The sequence below is a fragment of the Bos indicus x Bos taurus genome, chromosome 13 (genome assembly GCF_003369695.1).
Source record: "Bos indicus x Bos taurus breed Angus x Brahman F1 hybrid chromosome 13, Bos_hybrid_MaternalHap_v2.0, whole genome shotgun sequence".
Classification (NCBI taxonomy): domain Eukaryota; kingdom Metazoa; phylum Chordata; class Mammalia; order Artiodactyla; family Bovidae; genus Bos; species Bos indicus x Bos taurus.
The window spans coordinates 19338918-19361411 of record NC_040088.1 but is presented as its reverse complement, the minus strand read 5'-3'; the positions used below and the strand labels follow the sequence as shown (position 1 = coordinate 19361411).

Below are 22494 nucleotides of genomic sequence, written 5' to 3'. Positions count from 1 at the left end.
CGGTAAGGTGGTCTGGTACAATCCCATCTTTTTAAGGATTTTCCACAGTTTGTTGTTATCCACACAGTCAAAGGCTTTAAAGTAGTCAATGAAGCAGATGTTCTTCTGGAATTCCCTTACTTTCTCTATGACCCAACACACGTTGGCAATTTGATCACTAGTTGCCCTGTTTTTTCTAAGTCAAGCTTGTACATCTGGAAGTTCTCAGTTCATGCACTGCTGAAGCCTAGTTTGAAGGATTTTGAGCATTTCCTTGCTATCATGTGAAATGAGTGCAATTGTATGGTAATTTGAACATTCTTTGGCATTGCCCTTCTTTGGAACTAGAATGAAAACCGACCTTTTCCTCAGACTGTGGCCACTGCTGAGTTTTCCAAATTTGCTGACATATTGAGTGCAGCACTTTAACAGCTTCATCTTTTAGGATTTGAAATAGCTCAGCTGGAATTCCATCACCTCCACTAGGTTTGTTTGTAGCAATGCTTCCTAAGGCCCACTTGATTTCACACTTTGGGATGTATGGTTCTAGGTAAGTGATCACACCATTGTGGTTATCTGGGACATTAAGACCTTTTTATACAGGTCTTCTGTGTATTCTTGCCACCTCTTCTTAATATCTTCTGCTTCTGTTAGGTCTTTACCATTTCAGTCCTTTATTGTGCCCATCTTTGCATGAAATGTTCCTTTGGTATCTCCAACTTTCTTGAAGGGATCTCTAGTCTTCCCCATTCTATTGTTTTCTTCTATTTCTGTACATTGTTCACATAGGAAGGTCTTATCTCTCCTTCCTATTCTCTGGAACTCTGCATTCAGCTGGGTATACTTTTCCTTTCTTCCTTGCCTTTTGCTTCTCTTCTTTTCTCAGCTATCTGTAAGGCCTCCTCAGACAACTACTTTGCCTTCTTGCATTTCTTTTTCTTTGGGATGGTTTTGGTTACTGCCTCCTGTATACAATGTGACAACCTCAGTCCATAGTTCTTCAGGCACTCTGTCTATCAGATCTAATCCCTTAATCTATTCATCACCTCTACTGTATCATCATAAGGGATTTGATTTAGGTCATAACTGAATGGCCTAGTGGTTTTCCCTACTTTCTTCAATTTAAGCCTGAATTTTGCAATAAGGAGCTGATAATCTGAGCCACAGTCAGTTCCAGGTCTTGTTTTTGCTGACTATATAGAGCCACTCCATCTTTGGCTGTAAAGAATATAATCAATCTGATACCTGGTGATGTCCATGTGTAGAATCATCTCTTGTGTTGTTGGAAGAGGGTGTTTGCTGTGACCAGTGTGTTTTCTTGACAAAACTCTGTTAGCCTTTGCCTTGCTTCACTTTGTACTCCAAGGCCAAACTTGCCTGTTAACCTAGGTATCTCCTGACATCCTATTTTTGCATTTCACTCTCCTAAGATGAAAAGAACATCTTTTTTTGGTGTTAGTTCTAGAAGGTCTTATAGGTCTTCATAGAATCAGTCAACTTCAGCTTCTTCAGCATTAGTGGTTGGGGAACAGACTTGGAATACTGTGATGTTGAATGGTTTGCTTGGAAATGAACAGAGATCATTCTGTTGTTTTTGAGACTGCATCCAAGTACTGCATTTCAGACTCTTGTTGACTATGAGGGCTACTCCATTTCTTCTAAGGGATACTTGCCCACAGTAGTAGATATAATGGTCATGTGAATTAAATTTGCCCATTCCTGTCCATTTTACTTCACTGATTCCTAAAATGTTGATATTTACTCTTGCCATCTCCTGCTTGACCATATCCAATTTACCTTGATTCATGGACCTAACATTCAAGGTTCCTATGCAATATTGTTCTTTACAGCATCAGACTTTACTTTCACCACCAGACACATACACAATTCAGCAATGTTTCCACTTTGGCCCAGCTCTCTTTCTGGAGCTATTTCTCTGCTTTTCTCCAGTAGCACATTGGACACCTATCAATCTGGGAAGCTCACCTTCCAGTATCATATTTTTTGCCTTTTCATACTGTTCTTGGGGTTCTTAAGGCAAAAATACTGGAGTGGTTTGCCATTCCCTTCTCCAGTGGACCACATTTTGTCATAGCTTCATTGAGCTATGAAAGCCCCTTCTTCACCACGACAAGGCTCTGATCCATGTGATCATTTTGGTTAGCTTTCTGTGAGTTACCTGGCATTGTGAATTCAACTTAAGAGGAACAGACAAAGCGGCACATGCTATAAATCATGCTATATTCTAGTATTCCTATAATCTGGAACCAGACATGTACCTTCAATCTGAACGGAGAGAATTCCCAGATCCCGAAGCTGCTGGTTGTTGCTCTGAGCCAGGATCCGAAGCCGCTCTGCTGCTTCCCGGGGGATATTGAATGTCACACGCACGCTATTCCAGGGCTCCACCTTCTGTACCTTTAGCTTGCTGGATTCTTGGTCATGAAAGGAAGAGAATAATATTAGTAATGTTTTAGCCATCAGAAGACATGGAATGAACAACAACAAGGAAGTAAAAGAACAAGGTAGAATACCAGTATGGAGTAGCTGAGAGAGCTTAAGCTTTGGTATCAAACCTTAAATTTAATCCCAGCTTTACCACTTAGCACCTGGGAAATCATGAACAAGTTATTTAACATTTCTGAAACTTACCTTTCTCTTCTCTAAAACTATGAAAAAACTACTTCATGAGACTGTGAGTGCTAAATTATATAATAATATGCCAAAAATCTAGCAAAGCACCTGACATACCACAGGCACTTAATAGATGGAAAGCAGTAAGACGGAATAAGGATCATATGAGAGAAGGGAGAGATAAGTTTAAATTACTAGAATAAGGTCTACTTCTAGACTCAGTTTAATGTATGTGAACTGAAAAGCTAAGCAAGTTTAAGTTTCTAATTTTAAGTGAAATTCTATAAAAATTCAACTGGCAGATATGCCAACTGTAGGATATTAGGGAATATACAGCTACAATTCACTAAACTTGTTTAAAGAAAGAGCACTGAAAAGGAAGATAGTAGATTCACTTATAAAATGTTAAGCAATTATACTTCTTCAAATGAAAAAGTTGAACTTTTAGTACTTATATTTAAATTTTCACCGAGCATCTCTGTGAAACATATTCAGAGATATAGGGAGCAAACATTTCTTCCAATGTCCTGTAAATGCTTCAGTTTAAGGAAGGCTTAAGTCTTGATTCTTTACGTCTCTGATTTCTAATCTTTTTCTATTTTAAACAAGAGTAGAATTTCCACTGAAGCACACCAAACTGAGGAGAAAAGCAACATAAATCTCACAACTATATTTCAGTTAGGATAAGAAAACATTACATTTCAGCAAACCTGAAAAGTCAATGCAAACTTCGAAGATGTTTTTAAATTATAATGCAAAAGTTAAACTAATCGAGCAGGTAATGTTGTTTATAATTACAGCTTACAGATGGAAAGCAAATCCGAGGTCCAGTTAGATAATAATAAAAAAACATTTTTTCCCCAACAACCCCAAAATAATTTTTCCTTTTGTTATAAACTCAGCTACATCAAATCTTTTGTAGCCTCTATTCAATTATACATTCAAGTATTGAGAAAATGGTCATTTAGGCATATATGTCCTCAAAATAAGAAATTTACATGGATAGGGGGAAGTGTCTACATGTTCCCTAAAAGCCCCTTCTACCTCCAAAACCATTATACATTATCAGTTTATCCAGACATGGAGTCCACTTGTTCTAATATGGAAAAAAAGAGACCACTGGCTAAGAGCACTGAGATATATAATCTAGGAAATTTAGGAAGGATTATGCATGATTCAGTCCAAATGTATTTTATTGGGGAGGAAACTGAAGCCCAGAAAATCTAAGAGATTTACCCAGAATCCAGTAGCTACCTATCACTAAAATGGCATTAAAATCCAGCTCTGATTTTCAGGCCATTTTCCTTTCCATGACACTTATACATCCAAATAGCAAAAGGCAGGGAGCTTGAGATTCTGCTACCACAGAGGACAAATGCTGCAGGGCTTCTTCTCAGTCTGAACAGTACTGGAATCTTATACCTATGTGGCCCAGACAAACATTAAACTTGCTTTTGATGTTAGCTACTTGTGATAAGCCTACAGAAAAAATTTTAACTATAACACTGCTATATTTTATCAAAAAAATTTTTTTTTCTTAACTTTCATCATATTTGAGAACATCTAACTTAAAATAGTTTTTGGACCAAGAATATAACTGATAACCATGTCTGAGTTTACTAATGTATTTAAAACCCATTAATAAACTAATTCAGCTATTTAAAAACAAGAAAAAATGTGGATAATTAAGAACAATGAACAATCAGACCCAGCTAGCCCTTAAAATATGATATATCATAACATGATTATGGTGGCAATTACAACTTTCACCATAAAATTCTCTAATAATGTATTAAATAATCCATAACTAGAAAGAAGCCTGAAACAACAGTTTTTTTTTAAAAAAGAGCCATTGAAAAAAAATTAAAAAGCTCTCTTCCTGACATTAATTCTAAAGAATAAGACCTCAAAACCTAAAAAAGTTGGTTAGCACTTAAGATTTGTGATAAAAGGATAAAATCTAGGCTTTGCACTATGTCTGAAGGGATTAAATAATTGTGCTAACCAGAAAAGATGGAGAACATATAGACCAAAGTCGACAAGCACAAATTCCCGTAAGACCACTATAGGCTATCTAAATGTGTGAAGAGGCCAGATGGGACTATGGTGAGGGGAAGGTGATATCTTCAGCGGCAGCTGCTACTTAGCACCACCTGGGATAGGAGAGTTCAATGTTATTAGACCTTTCCTGTATAAAGACAAATCCAAAATCTGAATTTTAATGTAAAATATCTATTTCTTGAAGCACTGGCAATAAAATTCAAACACCAGAAAACAAATAAACAAACAAAAAAATAATCAGAAAAACTAAAGTATGTAACACATGGCTGCACACTGGTTCCAGTGGGCTATTAGTTAACCTCTGATCTAAAATTTAAGACAACAAATTTCAAATACATTTTAAGTAAAGCCAAAAAAGCCATGGAGTAAAAGATTTTTGTAAGCTTTAAGTGGCCTCAAAGAGCCAGTCATTTTATAGGAAAGGAAACTAAAGACCAGAGAGCTAAAAACAATAAATAAATTTGGGTCTGGAGAATTACTCCCATCCATTTTTGTTGTTGTTGTTTAGTCACTCAGTCATGTCCAACTCTTTTGTGATCCCATGGACTGTAGCTTGCCAGGCTCCTCTGTCCATGGGATTTCCCAGGCAAGAATACTGAAATGGATTGCCATTTCCTCCTCCAGGGGCTGGATCTAGCCGACCCAGGGATTGAACTTGTGTCTCTTGCGCCTCCTGCATTGCAGCTGGATTCTTTACTACTGAGCCACCTGGGAAGCCTGCTCCTATCCATTAGAACAGATAATTTAAGGATTACAATGCTAAGCAATGCTTTATATTCAGTCACTCCATGTACTTAAAAAAATACAACAGCATTTCTATGAAAAAAAATCCTAAAATTCCAACTTTGCAATTAAAATCAGCCTTTCAACCTACAGCAAAGTACAGCACAGTTGTACTTTGTAAAACTCAAGATAACCACAGAAGGGCAATTCAAAAACAGTAACAAAAGGAAAAATAATTAAGCAAATTACCCATGTGTAACAAATTGGGCACATTCTCCAATATTGTGTCCAATTTCCATTTGAAGTCTTTATCATCTATATTTCCTTTGAAGGCCACAAAGATTGTGGAATCCTCCAAAATACTATCACTTTTTGAGTCATCATCTTCTAGTCCAGAGTCAAAATCCATCTCTGAGTCTTCTACTGTTGATGAACACAAGGAAGTATAGATGTCTTCTAAGTTTGGAAGGTCATTCAAAACCATGGTGAATATTATTCCAGAAGCATATGTCAAGTGGACAATAAAAAAACCTTTCAAAACAGAAGATACAAAAAAGTATTACAACACATACTTACACAATCAACAATATATAGTTCTATGAAAACTAATTTATTTGACAAGTAATAACAAAATACTATAAAGTAAATTAAAAATTACAGTGAGGATAAACTATTTTAATTAAGATATTCTATAAGTTCTCAAAGATACTAGAAATAAAAATTTACCAGTTTTAACTAAAATTCCTTTTATTTTGTTAGCCTAGAATATAGGCAGAAAGGAACAAGAGATCACAAGAAACTAAAATAGGTATCTTCTAAGAGTTAATTCATATAAGCCTTTGGTTGACCCCCACAGAGCAAGACTCAGGCTGACCACAAGACTCTGCTTACTCCTGTCCTAACAAATGCTTCAGAGCAACCAAGGTTTCTAAAGTCCTCCTCTTCAACCTGCAAAGGACAACCTGACCTAACTAAGAGCATCTGCATGACTACCTAAAATTCCAAAGTCTTTCACAAGGACCATTTAAAATAACTTTTAAAGGGTTATTGATAGTGGCATAGCTAAAAATAATGATTCAGAAACAGAAAAAAAAAGAAAGAAAAAGTTTTGAAAGAAAAAAAAAGAAAAAAGAAATACTTTTGCAAAAGGAAAACAACTGGTTACCACATGTTTACAGAGGCAAAGAACTACGTCTAGGACAGAACCAAATTACTTTTTAACTTTTAGGTTTAGAGAACTCAAATTTTCTGCTATTTTCAGTTATGTTGCCTACCAAAGAACACAAATATTAAAGACCACACCACATGGCCATTTCCTCCATTATCTCTGGGACTAATGATCACATTCTTAATCCAAAAGTGAATGAATAAACATCAATTTTTATCAATGTGTGTTAAGCAAGAATGGCAAGGAAATAAGAACCTCACACAAATCTTCTAATTAAAAAAAATTCCTTACATAAAGCATAATTACAACTATGGGTTTTTTTTTTTTAAAGATGATTAAGAAAAAAGGACTGAAAATAAATCAACTAAAATACAAATAGTGATTGTACTAGGTTGGCAAGATTGCTGGTAAATTTTCCTATTTTCCAAATATGCTATAAGTCATTAGGAAAAAGGAAAGCTGCATATGCTGTACTATGATTATATTTCCTGCACAAATAGGAAAAAAGAATCAACTTTTAAAAATTAACGGTTCTGTTTTAAATAGTCAGTAAACTTCAAGAGCAAAGGCTTTTCAAAAACTAACCTAAGCAACCTTAAGGGGGAAAATTTCTCTGTTGTAAATACGAAAAAAAAATTTACATTTGAGCAGAGTACCTTATAGTCTGGCAATTATAACCTTTTCTAGCACCATCAGTGTTACAAAGGAATAGTATAATTTGAATGGTTAAGAAAAAACAGCATTCAGAAAATCCTTTATAAATACCATTGCCCTTAGTCAATCACTCTCTACATTTTACTGATATCAAGGAACTTTAAAGGTAAATAAATAAAACTAAAAAATATTCTAAGGGTTTAAAAGCTGCTGCCTGGGAATTCCCTGGTGGTCCACTAGTTAGGGCTCCAGGCTTCTACTGCACGGGGCACGGTTTTGATCCTTAGTCTTGGTCAGGGAACTAAGATCCCCGGCAAAACTCCCCTACAAAAGTCAAAGAAAAGAAACCAAACAAACAAATCCCTGCTTGGTCATGGCATGTAGGCTGTGCATCCAGATTTGGAAAACTCTCTACTGGCAGACAAGAAGTCAGCTACTAACTTTGTTAGGTGTGATAATAATGGTGCTGTGGTTATAAAGGACAATGTGCTTACTATCTCTTAAGAGATAATAAGCATTTATCTTTTAGGCCATGCCACGTGGCACATGGGATCTTAGTTCCTGACCAAGGACCGAACCCTGCAATGGAAGTCCAGAGTCTTAATCACTGACCCCTGGGGAAGTCCCACGAGATGCATACTGAAGCATTTAGAGGTAAAATGTCATGATGTCTATAGTTTACTTTAAAATAATTCAGGAAAAAAAAAAACAGATCAACCAAATGTTGTTGTTTAGTTGCTAAGTCATATCTGAGTTTGTGACCCCATGGACTGTAGCCCACCAGATACTCCTCTGTTCATGGGATTTCCCAGGCAAGAATACGGATGTGGGTTGCTATTTCCTTCTCCAGGGCATCTTCCTGACCCAGGGATCAAACTCGACTTTGAAGGCGGATTCTTTTACCACTGACCCACCTAACAAGATGTTAATAATGGCTAATTATAGATGACGGGTATATGGGTGTTCACTGTATTTTTATCTGTACTATAATTTACATATATTTGAAACTGATCATAATAAAGAGTTAAAAAAAATTTTTTTTAAAAAGGGAAAAGCAAGCATACCAGAAACACCATACTGTTTCACAGTAAAATTCCGCCAGACATAGGAAATGTGAAACAGCTTATGTATGAATATCTTCCAAATCACAGTAGGTTTTAAATATATATATTTGAATACATATTTATAAAAATATAAATTTACTTTTCACATATATTACATATATTTAGCTACTTATAAGAGTCTTTTCAGATATAAATATATGTATTTATACATATTCAGATTTATATGTGAATAATCATTAAAAGATTGTCACAGACTATTCAGATTATCTGCCATTTGAGTAAAAAGATAAGACACTATTATACACCTCAGAAATCACAAATTCATATACCTACAGGCTTCAGGTGTGTAAAATAAGGGAAGAATGTTGAATATCAAATGTATTTGCATATACGTATGAATGATTTGAGCAATGGGAAACTCGAATACCCATCTATGCTAGGCACTTGCTACTTTGCTCCACTTTATTACTTTCTTTCTGGAGGGATGGGAGGAGTTGCGCAGGCACAGGACTAACATTCTGAATTTTAAGAAAAGACTGGTGGCTCAGACAGTAAAGAATCTGCCTCCAATGTGGGAGACCTGGGTACAATCCCTGGGTTGGGAAAATCCCCTGAAGGAGGGCATGACAATCCACTCCAATATTCTTGCCTAAGGAGAAGGCAATGGCACCCCACTCTTGCCTGGAAAATCCCATGGGTGGAGGAGCCTGGTAGGCTGCGGTCCATGAAGTCGCCAAGAGTCGGACATGACTGAGCGACTTCATTTTCACTTTTCACTTTCACGCATTGGAGAAGGAAATGGCAACCCACTCCAGTGTTCTTGCCTGGAGAATCCCAGGGACAGGGGAGCCTGGTGGGCTGCCATCTATGGGGTCACACAGAGTCGGACACGACTGAAGTGACTTAGCAGCAGCAGCATTCTTGCCTAAAGAATCCCCGTGAATAGAGGAGCGTGACAGGCTACAGTCCATGGCGTCGCAGAGTGGGACACAACTGAGCGACTAAGCACAAAATCCATATGTTGAGTAAAATCTCCAAATTTAAGAACAGATTTATATTTCTGGAAAATACCCTATGGGCCAAATGAAACACACTGCTGCGTACGGCCCACCAGCCATCAGTTTTCAATTTCTAATTAAGTCTAGTCAGTTTCTAATTAAGTCTAATAAGTCTAAGTCTAACCTGGATTGAGTTAAATCCAAGTATAACTTACAAAACTGGTAGAACACTAGAGTGTTAAGTTGCTCAGTCGTGTTCTATTCTTTGCAACCCCATGGACTGTAGTCTACCAGGCGCCTCTGTTCATGGGATTTTTCCAGGCAAGAATACTGGAGTGGGTAGCCATTCCCTTCTCCAGAGGATCTTCCCTACCCAAGGATCAAACCTGGGTCTCTTGAACTGCAGGCAGATTCTTTACCGTCTGAGCCACCTGGGAAGCCTGGTAGAACACTAGGCCTCAGTGAGTTATGCTGGGTTTGGTGGAATGCTGGAAGAGACCAGGTATTTAAAATGCATTTAAGTGTTATCATGTGCCTCTTGGGAGGTCTGTGGATTCACAGAGAGAATAAAAAAAGAGCAAGATCAAGGTCTTAATTTCAGAGAAACAGAAGGCATTTTAAGAGAATTTCGCTATATAACTTTGGTAGTGTCATTCCACTGGTAGGAATTGAGTTGAGCCATATTTACTCTCATATAAGTTTTCACTCACCAAAATGTTTTTCTTAATTTTTATCATTTGTCCAGGTCATCTTCTAAGTCCAAACAAGCTGGCATTTTTACGGCCTGTATTTTAAGGTAGCAGTCAAATAAATAGCCTAACAACAACAAAAAAAAGGTAAAGTATTATACAGAAATTACAGAGGTGACCCATCCTTCCATCAGAACACAAACATGACAATTTATCAAGTCAACTCAGACATGTTCAGATAACAATAAAACAGGGTTTTCATGAAATATGCAAAGAATAGTTCCCCCCACCCAGAGATCTTAGAGCACTCATTGGGCTTCCCTGGTGGCTCAGATGGTAAAGTATCTGCCTGCAATGCAGGAGACCCAGGTTCGATCCCTGGGTGAGATGGGTATGGCTACCCATTCCAGTATTCTTGCCTGGAGGATTCCAAGGACAGAGGAGCCCGGTGGGCTATTAGTCCATGGAGTTACAAATGTAAAGAATAACTCCATCAACAAGCAATTTAAAGAATATAGAACCAAAACTCAGGGATGTATGCCAGAATTATGAAACTGGGACTCTAAGCTTTAGAAACTTCCCTATACATTCATTTTTTAAATTGGTCAGATTAGAACACTCTTTGACATAAACTGCAGCAATATCTTTTCGGATTCTTCTCCTAGAACGATAGAAATAAAAATAAATGGAAGAACCAAATTAAACTTAAAAGCTTTTGCACAGCAAAGGAAACCATAAACAAAAGACAACATACAGAATAGAGCAAATATTTGCAAATGAAGTGACTGACAGGGGATTAATTTCCAAATTATAAAATTGACTCACAAACTCAGTTCAAAAAAAAACAAACAACCTAATCAAAAAATGAATAGAAGAGCTAGACATTTCTCCAAAGACGACATACAGATGGCCAACAAGCACATGAAAAAATGTTCAACATCACTAGTTAATTATCAGAGAAATGCAAATCAAAACTTCAATGAGGTATCACCTCACTCTGGTCAGAATGGCTATCATCAAGAGTCTATAAATAATAAATGCTGGAGAGGGTGTAGAGAAAAATAAATCCTTCTACACTGTTGGCAGGAGTATAAATTGGTACAGCCACTATGGGGAACAGTATGGAGGTTCCTTTAAACTAGTTATCTACATTCCCACTTCTGGGCATATACTGAACAAACCTATAATTCAAAAAGATACATGCACCCCAATACTCACTGTAGCACTATTTACAATAGCCAAGACATGGAAACAACCTAAATATCAATTGACAGGATAAAGAAGATGTGGGGTGTGTGTGTATACAGATACACACACACACAAATGGAAGATACTACTTAACTATAAAAAAGAATGAAATAATGCCATTTGCAATTATACTGATGGACCTAGAGATTATCTGAAGTCAGACAAAGACAAATATCACAGGACATGCAGAATCTTGAAAAAAAACAAAGAAGATACAAATCAATTTATTTACAAAACAGAAAAAGACTCACAGACACAGAAAAAAAACTTATGGTTACTAAAGGGGAAAGGGGGAGTGATAAACTAGGAGGTTCACATTACCATATATACACTACTATATATAAAACAGAAGACCAACAAAAACCTACTGTATAGCACAGGGAACTACACTCAATATTGCCTAATAACCTGTAAGGAAAAAGAATATATACATATACATATATGTGAAGTGAAAGTCGCTCAGCTGTGTCTGACTCTTTGAGACTCTATAGACTGTCACCTGACAGGCTCCTCTGTCCATGGAATTCGCCAGGCAAGAATACTGGACTGTGTAGCTGTTCCCTTCTCCAGGGGATTTTCCCAACAGGGACCAAACCCAGGTCTCCCACATTGCAGGTGGATTCTTACCATCTGAGCCACCAGGGAAGCCCAAGAATACTGGAATGGGTAGCCTATCCCTTCTCCAGGGGATCTTTCTGACCCAGGAACCAATCAGGGTTTCCTGCATAGCAGGAGGATTTTTTACCAGCTGAGCTACCAGGGAAACCCATATATACTACTTTGTACATATACTAAATACAAGACCTATACTTTTTTCCTATTTTATCTATACTAGCTATACCTTTTATTTTTCATTAAATTTTCAGTTCAAGTTTTAAAGCATTCTTTATTGTATATATAGAAACTTATGTATGGAAACTGCATAATTTTGGTATGCATCAGGAAAAATTTCCCTCTTAAGAAAATATGTCTACAATGTCTTTTAACTGGGCTGCTAAAGTTTCACATTATTGCCAAATACAGATTTTATAATCTCAAATTTTTATTTTATTTTTATTTATTTTTAAACATTTTTGGATGTGTTGGGTCTTCATGACTGTGTGCAGGTGGAGAGGGCTACTCTCTAGTTGCAGTGAGTGGGCTTCTCAGTGCAGTGGCCTCTCTTGTTGTGCAACAGAGGCTCTAGGCACATGGGTTTCCGTAGTTGCAGCACACAGGCTCAGTAGCTGTGGCTCGTGGGCATAGTTGCTCTGCAGCATGTAGAATCTTCCTGAAACAGAGATCGAACCAGTGTCCCCTGCACTGGCAGATTCTTATCCACTGTACCACCAGGGAAGTCCTACAACCTCAAAATTTTAGATAGGGCTTCACTGGTGGTCCACTGGTTATGAACCCGCCTGCTAATGCAGGGGACATGGGTTTGATCCCTGATGCAGGAGAATCCCACATGCTAAGGAGCAACTAAGCTCACGCACCACAACTACTCAGCTTACATGCTGCAACTACTGAAGCCCGTGTGCCTACAGCCTGTGCTCCACAACAAGAGAAGCCACTGCAACGAGAAGCCCACATACCACAACTGGAGAGCGGCCCCTGCTCGCCACAACTAGAGAAAGCCCACATGCAGCAATGAAGATCCAGTGTAGCCAAACACAGATAAACCTTAAAAAATTTTAGATGGATATATGAACTGCTGCTGCTGCTGCTAAGTCACTTCAGTCGTGTCCGACTCTGTGCGACCCCATAGACGGCAGCCCACCAGGCTCTCCTGTTCCTGGGATTCTCCAGGCAAGAACACTGGAGTGGGTTGCCATTTCCTTCTCCAATGCATGAAAGTGAAAAGTGAAAGTGAAGTCGTTCAGTCGTGTCCGACTCTTAGCAACCCCATGGACTGCAGCCCACCAGGCTCCTCCGTCCATGGGATTTTCCAGGCAAGAGTACTGAAGTGGGCTGCCATTGCCTCCTCTGGATATATGAACTAGGTATTAATAAATAATTATTAGAGAAATAACTATTGCTTAACTATTTTTTATCAAGAAAAAGCCAATTTTTAAGTTTCCAATCAATAAAAATTAACCTTTAAGAAAGGCCATAAAGAAAATCTTAATAAATTCAAAAGTAACAATAGGAGAGTCAAATTACTCTGGTGACAATGCACCAAAATTATAAATTTAAAATAAAACCATGGCTTTTCCACTTTAAAACAACAACAAAACCTTTGGTTCTGGGTTAAAAAAGAAACCAAAACAGCAAAACCTTTAGAAATAAGGAGAATACTACACATTGGAACCTAAAGAATATAGCCCAACAAGTTGAGAAGAAAATTCACACAGCCAAGAACACCTGTATCAGGAGAAAATAAAGTAAATTAAACATTTGGCTAAAAAAGTTAGACATGGTATAGTCAAAACCCACATCCCCAGGTAAGGACCCACAAAGGAGAGGATAATCACAGTTGCAGGTGTTTTCCCCAAGAAATGAGGGGTTACAGACACACACAAAGATCCCCAGCGTAGGGATTCTGCACTGGGACGATGAGTCCCCAGAACACCTAGCTTTAAAGGTCAGCAGGGCTTGTGTACAGGACAGCTAGAAGGCTGTAAGAAAGAGACTCTGCTCTTAAAGGGTGCATGTCAAATCTCACATGGTCTCCCAATACAGAGGCAGTAACTTGAAAGGAGCCTGGGTCAGAAACACTTGCTAATCTTGCAGAGCCTCCTGGAGAGGAAGGTATCAACTGGGACACTACCTGGGGACACAGATATTGGTAGCAGCCCAATGGGGGACCTTGTTCTACCATGAAGATACTGGTGCTGGCAAGAGACATTTTGGAGTACTCCCTCTAGCCCTCTAGCCTATTAGTCCTGGGGGCTTTACCCACCCACTAGCAGGCCAGGACCAGCCTCAGCCTCTGAGGGATCTGGCCCTTCCCACCTATGGGCCAACACCAGATCTGAGACCCCTGGGATCCTGTAGACAGTTGTGCCAGGCCCACCACCAGTGGGTTGGCAGCCATCCATGAGGCAGGACCTGGCAGCCAACTAGGCTGGGAGCCAGCCTTGCCTACCAGCATGTCCACAGTACACGGCCCCCCAACAACAAAATGACCCACACAGTCCACAGAGGGCACCCCAAGGGTATACAGCTCTAAGTGACCAAGAGTAGCATGCAGCTGGGCCCCATAGGACGTCTCCTGTATAAGGCTACTTCTCCAAAATTGGGAAATATACAATAACTGGCCTACCTACTACATATTGGGTTGGCCAAAAGGTTTGTTCAGATTTTTCCATAACAGTGGAAAAACCTGAATGAACCTTTTGGTCAAAGCAATAGAAATAAATAGATTTAGGTAAAACAAGGAGATAGAGGAGTATGTTTCAAACAGAGTAACAAAACAAAACCAAAGAAGAAGTTAGTGGAGATAAACAATCCATCTGACAAAGAGTACAAGGTAATGATCATAAGATGGTCAACAAACTTGGAAGAATGAATGAACAAAGTGAGAAATTAAGAGTTAGAAAATACAAAGAAGAACCAAACAGAGCTGAAGGACACAATAACTGAAATTAAAAATACACTAGATGTAATCAACAGTGGATTAGACAATACAGAGGAACAGATCAGTAAACAGGAAGTCAGAGTAATGGAAATCACACAAGCTGAACAGAAAAAAGAACTTATGAAAATGAGGATAGCTTAAGAAATCTCTTGGAAAACTGCAAGCATACTAACATTAGCAGTTTAGAGGCCCAAATAGGAGAAGACACAAAAGGGTATAGAATTTATTCGAAAAATTAGAGTTGAAAATTTCCCTAACCTGGCAAAGGACACAGACATCCACATCTAGGACTTAGTACAGAGTCCCAAACAAGATGAACCCAAAGAGGTCCACACCAAGATATACTATAATTAAAATGGCAAAAGTTAAAGACAAAGAATCTTAAAAGCAGCAAGAGTAGGGAGTTCCCAGTTGTCTAGTGGTTAGGATTCAGCTCTTTCACTGCCATTGTTGGGGTTCAATCCCTGGTTGTGGACCTGAGATCCCACAAGCCACACAGCGTGGCCAAAAGAAGAAAAAAAAAAGCAGCAAGAGAAAATGCAAATAGTTACATACAAAGGAATTCCCACGGGACCATGAACTGTTTTCGGCAGAAACGTTACAGACCAAAAGTGGCATGATATAATCAAAGAGATGAAAGGAAGAAACCTACAACCAAGAATAGCTTACCCAGCAAGGCTATCATTCAGATTTGAAGGCGAGATGAAGAGTTGTGCAGATAAGCAAAAGCTGAAAGTTCAGTGTCACTAAACTGGCTTTAGAAGAAATGTTAGAAGGACTTCTCTAAAAAAAAAAAAGACCACAACTAGAAATATCAGAATTATGGGGAATTCCCTGGCAATCCAGTGGTTAGGATTCTGCGCTTCCACTGGAGGGCGAACAGATCTGACCTCTGGTTGGCGAACTAAGATCCTGAAAGCTGTGTGGCATGGTAAAAAAAAACACAACAACTTATTTATAAAGTAAAGCATACAGTAAAGGCAGATCGACCACATATAAAACTAGTAGGAAGGTTAAAAGGTTAAAGTAGTATATCATTTCTATCCACAGTAAGTAGTTAAGGGATTCACAAAACAAGAAGAGGTAAAATATAATGTCAAAACATTAAACGTGGTTGGGGAGAGAATAAAAATGCAGAGTTGTTAGAATGTGTTTGAACTTAATTTACACACCCACAGAGCTATATACAAATCTCATGGTAATCACAAAGCAAAAATCTATAATACACACATGCAAAATAGAAAGGAATCCAAACATAATACTAAAGATAGTCATCAAATCACAAGGGAAGAGAGAGAGAAAAAAAATAAGGAACACAAAAGAATTGCAAAACAATCAGAATAAAATCAACAAATGGCAGTAAGTATATACCATCAATTACTTTAAACCTGAATGGCTAAATGCTCCAATCAAAAGACACAGAGTAGCTAAATAGATACAAAAACAAGACCCAGATACACAATGCCTTCAAGAGACTCATCAGATCTAAAACAAAACACAGACTGAACATGTGGGTATGAAATAAGGTATTACATGAAAATAAAAAGGAAGCTGGGTAGCAATACTTGTATCAAACAAAATAAACTTTAAAACAAAGACTAACCAAAAGTATTTTAAACCTTGACTATTTGATTTCAATGTTATCACATTTCTCTGAGAAATTGCAACTCATTTGGTACAGATATTTAAAACTCTTCCTTCTTCCACTAGTGGCTATTCTCCACTCTTCTCTCATCTTCCTTCTTTCAAAAAGTTAACAGTAAGCTGGGAGCTAAAATGGAGGCTACCAAACAAGGCCTGGTTCATCTCTATCATCACCTCCATCCTAATTTTTCACTGATATACTTAAGGACACACTGAGACTCAAAGTTATTAACAGCACTGGCAACTAGGGCTGCTGCTCAAACAACTGCTGGAGTCAAAAACGACTTTTCTGCCAAAGAGCAGGCACAAATGGGAGCCAGGAGGATAGCAACAGATTTCTAACTTCCTCCAACTACCTGTTCCTAAACAGCTTTCTCCAGAGGCAGCAATGGCAATGCTGTTACATTACCCTTTTGTAAGAGATTCACTTAAAACGGTCAGTGCTATCAGTACTATATACCCACAACCTTCCTCCTGTACTTCAGATTTTGTAACATACAAAGTAGTACATACACCCTGAGATTTGAAGGCAAATGCAGGAAGGGCTGAGATAGCAAAAGCCCTGGGAGCATTACATACTGGAAATCATTTTTTTGTAGCCTAGACTTCAAATTATAAACAATAACAAAAAATCATCTTTTTCAAAGTAAAATTACCAGGCCAAAGGAAGGCATTTCCTCTACTCAATCCAGCAGGAAACACATAAATGACTGCTGGACACTCAAAAGTATTCAGAAACAATGTGAATCAATCAGTCCTTTAACACCTTAAAAGAGAATTCCTACGGCTACCAAATAGCCAAAGAAGCAACAAGTCTACCCTATCTGGCACACACTAGACCTGTATACCCCTCTCCTTACTCAAGGAAGAAAAATTGAGGAGAGAGATAGAAAAACTTTCTGCAACATAAAAGAAAAGAAACTCTGCCTCTGTAATCCAGAAATGAAAATATAAGGCAGCAATCAGTTAAATTTTAGAAATCAATTACATTGCTCTTAACAAACTTGATAAAGCACATTGAAATAAGAGCTCAAAGTTCACAGGCAGAAATGAAAGGAGCTAGTTGAGATGCAGAAATAAATACGACAAGGGGAAAAGAAAGGTAAAAATTACAAATACACCAAAGCAGAATTCAAATCTTTACTAGAAAAGTAAAGAGCAAAATACTTTGTTAGAAACACAGGGACAACAAATTCAAAAATTTCTTTCAGAATGGAGTAGGGAAGGACAAATAATGCAAAGTATGAGAGAGGATTGATGAAAAGAGAAATAAACTTCAACTAATTTGCTATCCTGGAAACAAACGGACAGAAATAATAATCAAAGATTTTTTAAAAAAGAAATGTAAACTTTACTGGGTCAAAGAATGTTCTGCATCTCCAGCTCAAAAGAGCTCACAAAAGACCAGCAAAATTACTAAAAAGAGAGTGACTGGATTTGTTCTACTGAAACTTTCAGTTTTAAGGATAAAGAAAATGCCCCACAATCAACCAATAAGGAAAAAAGAAGTCATATACAGAAGACCAAAACTTGCTCTGGCCAGATTTTCGCTTTGCAAGACTGGAAGATAATGGCAATATATTAAAGAATTAAGAATGGAAAAAACAAGAAGACCTAATAATTCTGCTCCCTTCCCCACTAAGTTGTCATTCAGTGTGAAATGATACTTTCAGATGTATACCATTCATGTACTTTTTATAAAAAAGTACTAAAAAGTACATTGTCTGAATATAATTAACCAAAAACAAAGACCTTAAGAATAGGAAGGAAAAATTCAATCAGTTAAACATAAGACTGTGCTGTGCTGTGCTTAGTTGCTCAGTTGTGTCCGACTCTTTGTGACCCCATGGACCACAGCCCACCAGGCTCCTCTGTCCATTGGGATTCTCCAGGTAAGAATGCTGGAGTGGGTTGCCATGCCCTCCTCAAACATAAACATAAGACTAAGTCTAAACAGTTATTATAAATATCAGTTCAGTTCAGTCACTCAGTCGTATCCGACTCTTTGCGATCCCATGGACTGTAGCACCCCAGGCCTCCCTGTCCATCACCAACTCCTGGAGTTTACTCAAACTCATGTCCATTGAGTCGGTGATGCCATCCAACCACCTCATCCTCTGTCATCCCCTTCTTCTCCTGCCTTCAATCTTTCCCAGCATCAGGGTCTTTTCCAATGAGTCAGCTCTTTGCACCAGGTGGCCAAAGTATTGAAGTTTCAGCCTCAGCATCAGTCCTTCCAATGAATACCCAGGACCGATCTCCTTTAGGATGGACTGGTTGGATCTCCTTGCAGTCCAAGGGACTCTCAAGAGTCTTCTCCTCCACCAGCACAGTTCAAAGGCATCAATTCTCTGGTGCTCAGCTTTCTTTACAGTCCAACTCTCACGTCCATACATGACTACTGGAAAAACCATAGCTTTGACTAGACAGACCTTTGTTGGCAAAGTAATGTCTCTGCTTTTGAATACAGTGTCTAGGTTGGTCATAACTTTTCTTCCAAGGAGTAAGCATCATTTAATTTCATGGCTGCAGTCACCATCTGCAGTGATTTTGGAGCCCCCCAAAACAAAGTCAGCCACTGTTTCCACTGTTGCCCCATCTATTTGCCATGAAGTGATGGGACCAGATGCCATGATCTTAGTTTTCTGAATGTTGAGCTTTAAGCCAACTTTTTCACTCTACTCTTTCACTGTCATCAAGAGGCTCTTTAGTTCTTCTTTGCTTTCTGCCATAAGGGTGGTGTTATCTGCATATCTGAGGTTATTGATATTTCTTCCTGCAATCTTGATTCCAGCTTGTGCTTCATCCAGTCTGGCATTTCTCATGATGTATTCTGCATATAAATTAAATAAGCAAGGTGACACATACAGCCTTGACATACTCCTTTCCCGATCTGGAACCAGTTTGTTGTTCCATGTCCAGTTCTAACTCTTGCTTCTTGACCTGCATATAGATTTCTCAGGAAGCAGGTCAGGTGGTCTGGTATTCTCATCTCTTGAAGAATTTTCCAGAGTTTGTTGTGATCCACATAGTCAAAGGCTTTGGCGTAGTCAATAAAACAGAAATAGATGTTTTTCTGGAACTCTCTTGCTTTTTCAATGATCCAGCAGATGTTGGCAATTTGATCTCTGGTTCCTCTGCCTTTTCTAAATCCAGCTTGGACATCTGGAAGTTCACAGTTTGTGTACTGTTGAAGCCTGGCTTGGAGAATTTTGAGCAATTTACTTTGCTAGCGTGTGAGATGAATGCAACTGTGTGGTAGTTTGAACACTCTTTGGCATTGCCTTTCTTTGGGATTGGAATGAAAACTGACCTTTTCCAGTCCTGTGGCCACTGCTGAGTTTTCCAAATTTGCTGGCATGCTGAGTGCAGCACTTTCACAGCATCATCTTTTAGGATTTGAGACAGCTCAACTGGAATTCCATCACCTCCACTAGCTTTGTTCATAGTGATACTTCCTAAGGCCCACTTGACTTCCCACTCCTGGATATCTGGCTCTAGGTGAATGATCACATCATTGTGATTATCTGGGTCGTGAAGATCTTTTTTATATAGTTCTTCTGTGTATTCTTGCCACCTCTTAATATCTTCTGCTTCTGTTAGGTCCATACCTTTTCTGTCCTTTATTGTGCTACTATAAATATGATTAATACCAATGCTATTTTTGAAAAATTATTATTCAAAATGAAGATAAGGTACAAAATAAAAATTACTATCAGTCACCATGATCTTTATTTGAGTAATATGAAGAATTTTGTTAATATGCTCTGTCATTAATTTAATGGGTTACCTGCCCCTCCCCATTAAAGGATAAAGAGTTTTAGGCTAGGTCAAGGAACACTAGTCTAACCAAGATACCTCATACAATAAGAACCATACAATAAGTGGTCTTTTGTGACTGGCTTCTTTCACTTAGTTTTATTTCTCCAAGATGCTGTACCAAGTAACAGTACTTCATTATTTTAAATTACCAAATAATTTCCCTTTGTATGGGCTTCCAGGGCTTCCCTGGTAGCTCAGCTGGTAAAGAACCCGCCTGCCATGTGGGAGACCTGGGTTTGATCCCGGGTTGCGAAGATCGCCTGGAAAAGGGCACAGCTAACCCACTCCAGTATTCTGGCCTGAAGAATTCCATGGACACAGGAGCCTGGCAGGCTACAGTCCCTGGAGTCTCAAAGAGTCGGATACAACTGAGCGACTTTCACTTTCACAGGCTTCCCAGGAGGCGCAAGTGTAAAGAACCCACCTGCCAGTGCAGGTAGACATGAGATGCAGGTTTGATCCCTGGGCTGGGAATATCCCCTGAAGGAGGGCATGGCAATCCACTCTGGTATTCCTGCCTGGAGAATCCCATGGATAAAAGAGCCTGGCAGGCTGCATTCCACAGGGTTGCAGAGTCAGATACGACTGAAGCGACTCGGCACGCACACACATATCCCTTTGTATGTAAACACCATATTCATTCATTCATTCACTCATCAGTTGATAGACATTTGGATTGTGTCCACCATTCTCTATTATGACTAATGTTGCTATGAATACTGGGGTGTACAAAATTTTGGTGTGGATATACGTTTTTATTTCTCTTGAGTATATGTACACTGAGGAGGAAAACTGTTGGGTCATACGTTATCTATATTTAGCCTTTCGAGTCAGACTTTTTTCTGAAGGAGTTACATCCTTTTGCATTCCCATCAGCAGTATACAGGAGTTCCAATTTCTCCACATCTTCACCAATATTTGTTATCTTTCTCATTATAACCATCCTAGTGGGTGTGCAACTGTATCTCACTGTGGTTTTGACTTGCATTTCCTTGATAGCTAATGGTGTTCAGCAAATTTTTGTGTTTATTGACTACTAGAATAATTTCTTTGGGGAAATATCTATTAAAATTCTTTGCCAATTTTAAAATTAGAATGCTTGTCTTTATTACTGAATTACAAGAGTTCTTGATAAATTTTAGATATAAATTCCTTTTTAGATATGATTTACAAATATTGTCTTACATTTTGTGGGTTGCTATAAGTGACTTTTTTTATTTGGTTCTCTTCTGATTGTTCATTATTGGATGTTGTATCATACGTCTTTACAGGAGATGATTTTGTTTTGTAATTTGGGACAAATTGAGTATCTGGAAAAAGTTTTATTAAATTCTTACTTCAGGACTTCCCTGGTGGTCCAGTGGTTAAGACTCTGAGCTTCCACTGAAGGAGGCATGGGTTCAATCCCTGGTTGGAGAACTAAGATCCTGCATGCCTCACAACAGGGCCAAAAAAAAGCAAAAGTTAAATATAAAAAATAAAACTACAATCACATATTGGTTATATATTCATACACAGTGTATTTATCAGGTCATGGACTGAAGAGCTAAAGCAAAATATATAATATTATATAATACATAATATTATGTATTATACAAATCATCATATAATTTCATTATTATTTTTAAAATTTTGCAGGACAAAGTACACAAGAGTAAAAAGGCAAAATATAAACTGGGAATTATATTTGTAAATGACAAAAGGTTAATAAATTTAACATTAAAAAATAAGGAAATATTAACATCCCCCTCTAAAATTGGCCCTCCAAATAGAAAATTTATAAAATTAGAAATAAAAATCAATAAATATATGAAAAGTTTGTTCATTTCATAAGTAATCCAAAAAAACCAAAATGAAATATGCCCTTCTTCCAACATAAACATTTTTAATGAAGTACTCAACTGCAGCAACAGTTAATATACGACAGATTAACATTCATATTTTGCTCATAAATGTTCAATTTTCCTTAACATAATTATAATCCTCAAATCTAGGAATCTAACAATAAATAATTAAAGATGTGGTTAAAGATTCATATTCAAAGATGTTTATCAAAATACTGATAGTGAAAAACTGGAACCTAGCTCAAGGCTAAACAACAAAAGTGGTGAATCAATTTAAATGTATTCAAATATTGCTTCTCCATTAAAAGTCATGTTTTCAAAAATACTTAACATCATGGGAAATGTTCACATTTTAAAGATAAGAAGTATATAAAACTGATTCATTATTTTTATTTTCTTAATGTTTG

At 37.9% G+C, this 22494-nt stretch overlaps 1 protein-coding gene across 10 annotated transcripts in view; it reads right to left on the bottom strand.

The window, feature by feature from the left end:
* Positions 1-22494, bottom strand: part of NCOA6 (nuclear receptor coactivator 6) — a 96397-nt gene that overhangs the window by 50844 nt on the left and 23059 nt on the right. For 9 of the 10 annotated variants that reach the window (XM_027558747.1, XM_027558738.1, XM_027558740.1 and 6 more), the window contains 3 exons: positions 9992-10097; positions 5647-5928; positions 2259-2414 (listed from right to left, as the gene is read on the bottom strand). In XM_027558747.1, coding sequence (XP_027414548.1) covers positions 2259-2414; positions 5647-5881 — 391 coding nt within the window. In that variant the 5' untranslated portion in view covers positions 5882-5928; positions 9992-10097. The remainder of the gene's footprint in view (positions 1-2258; positions 2415-5646; positions 5929-9991; positions 10098-22494) is intronic. The other variant, XM_027558741.1, reaches the window with a different exon arrangement.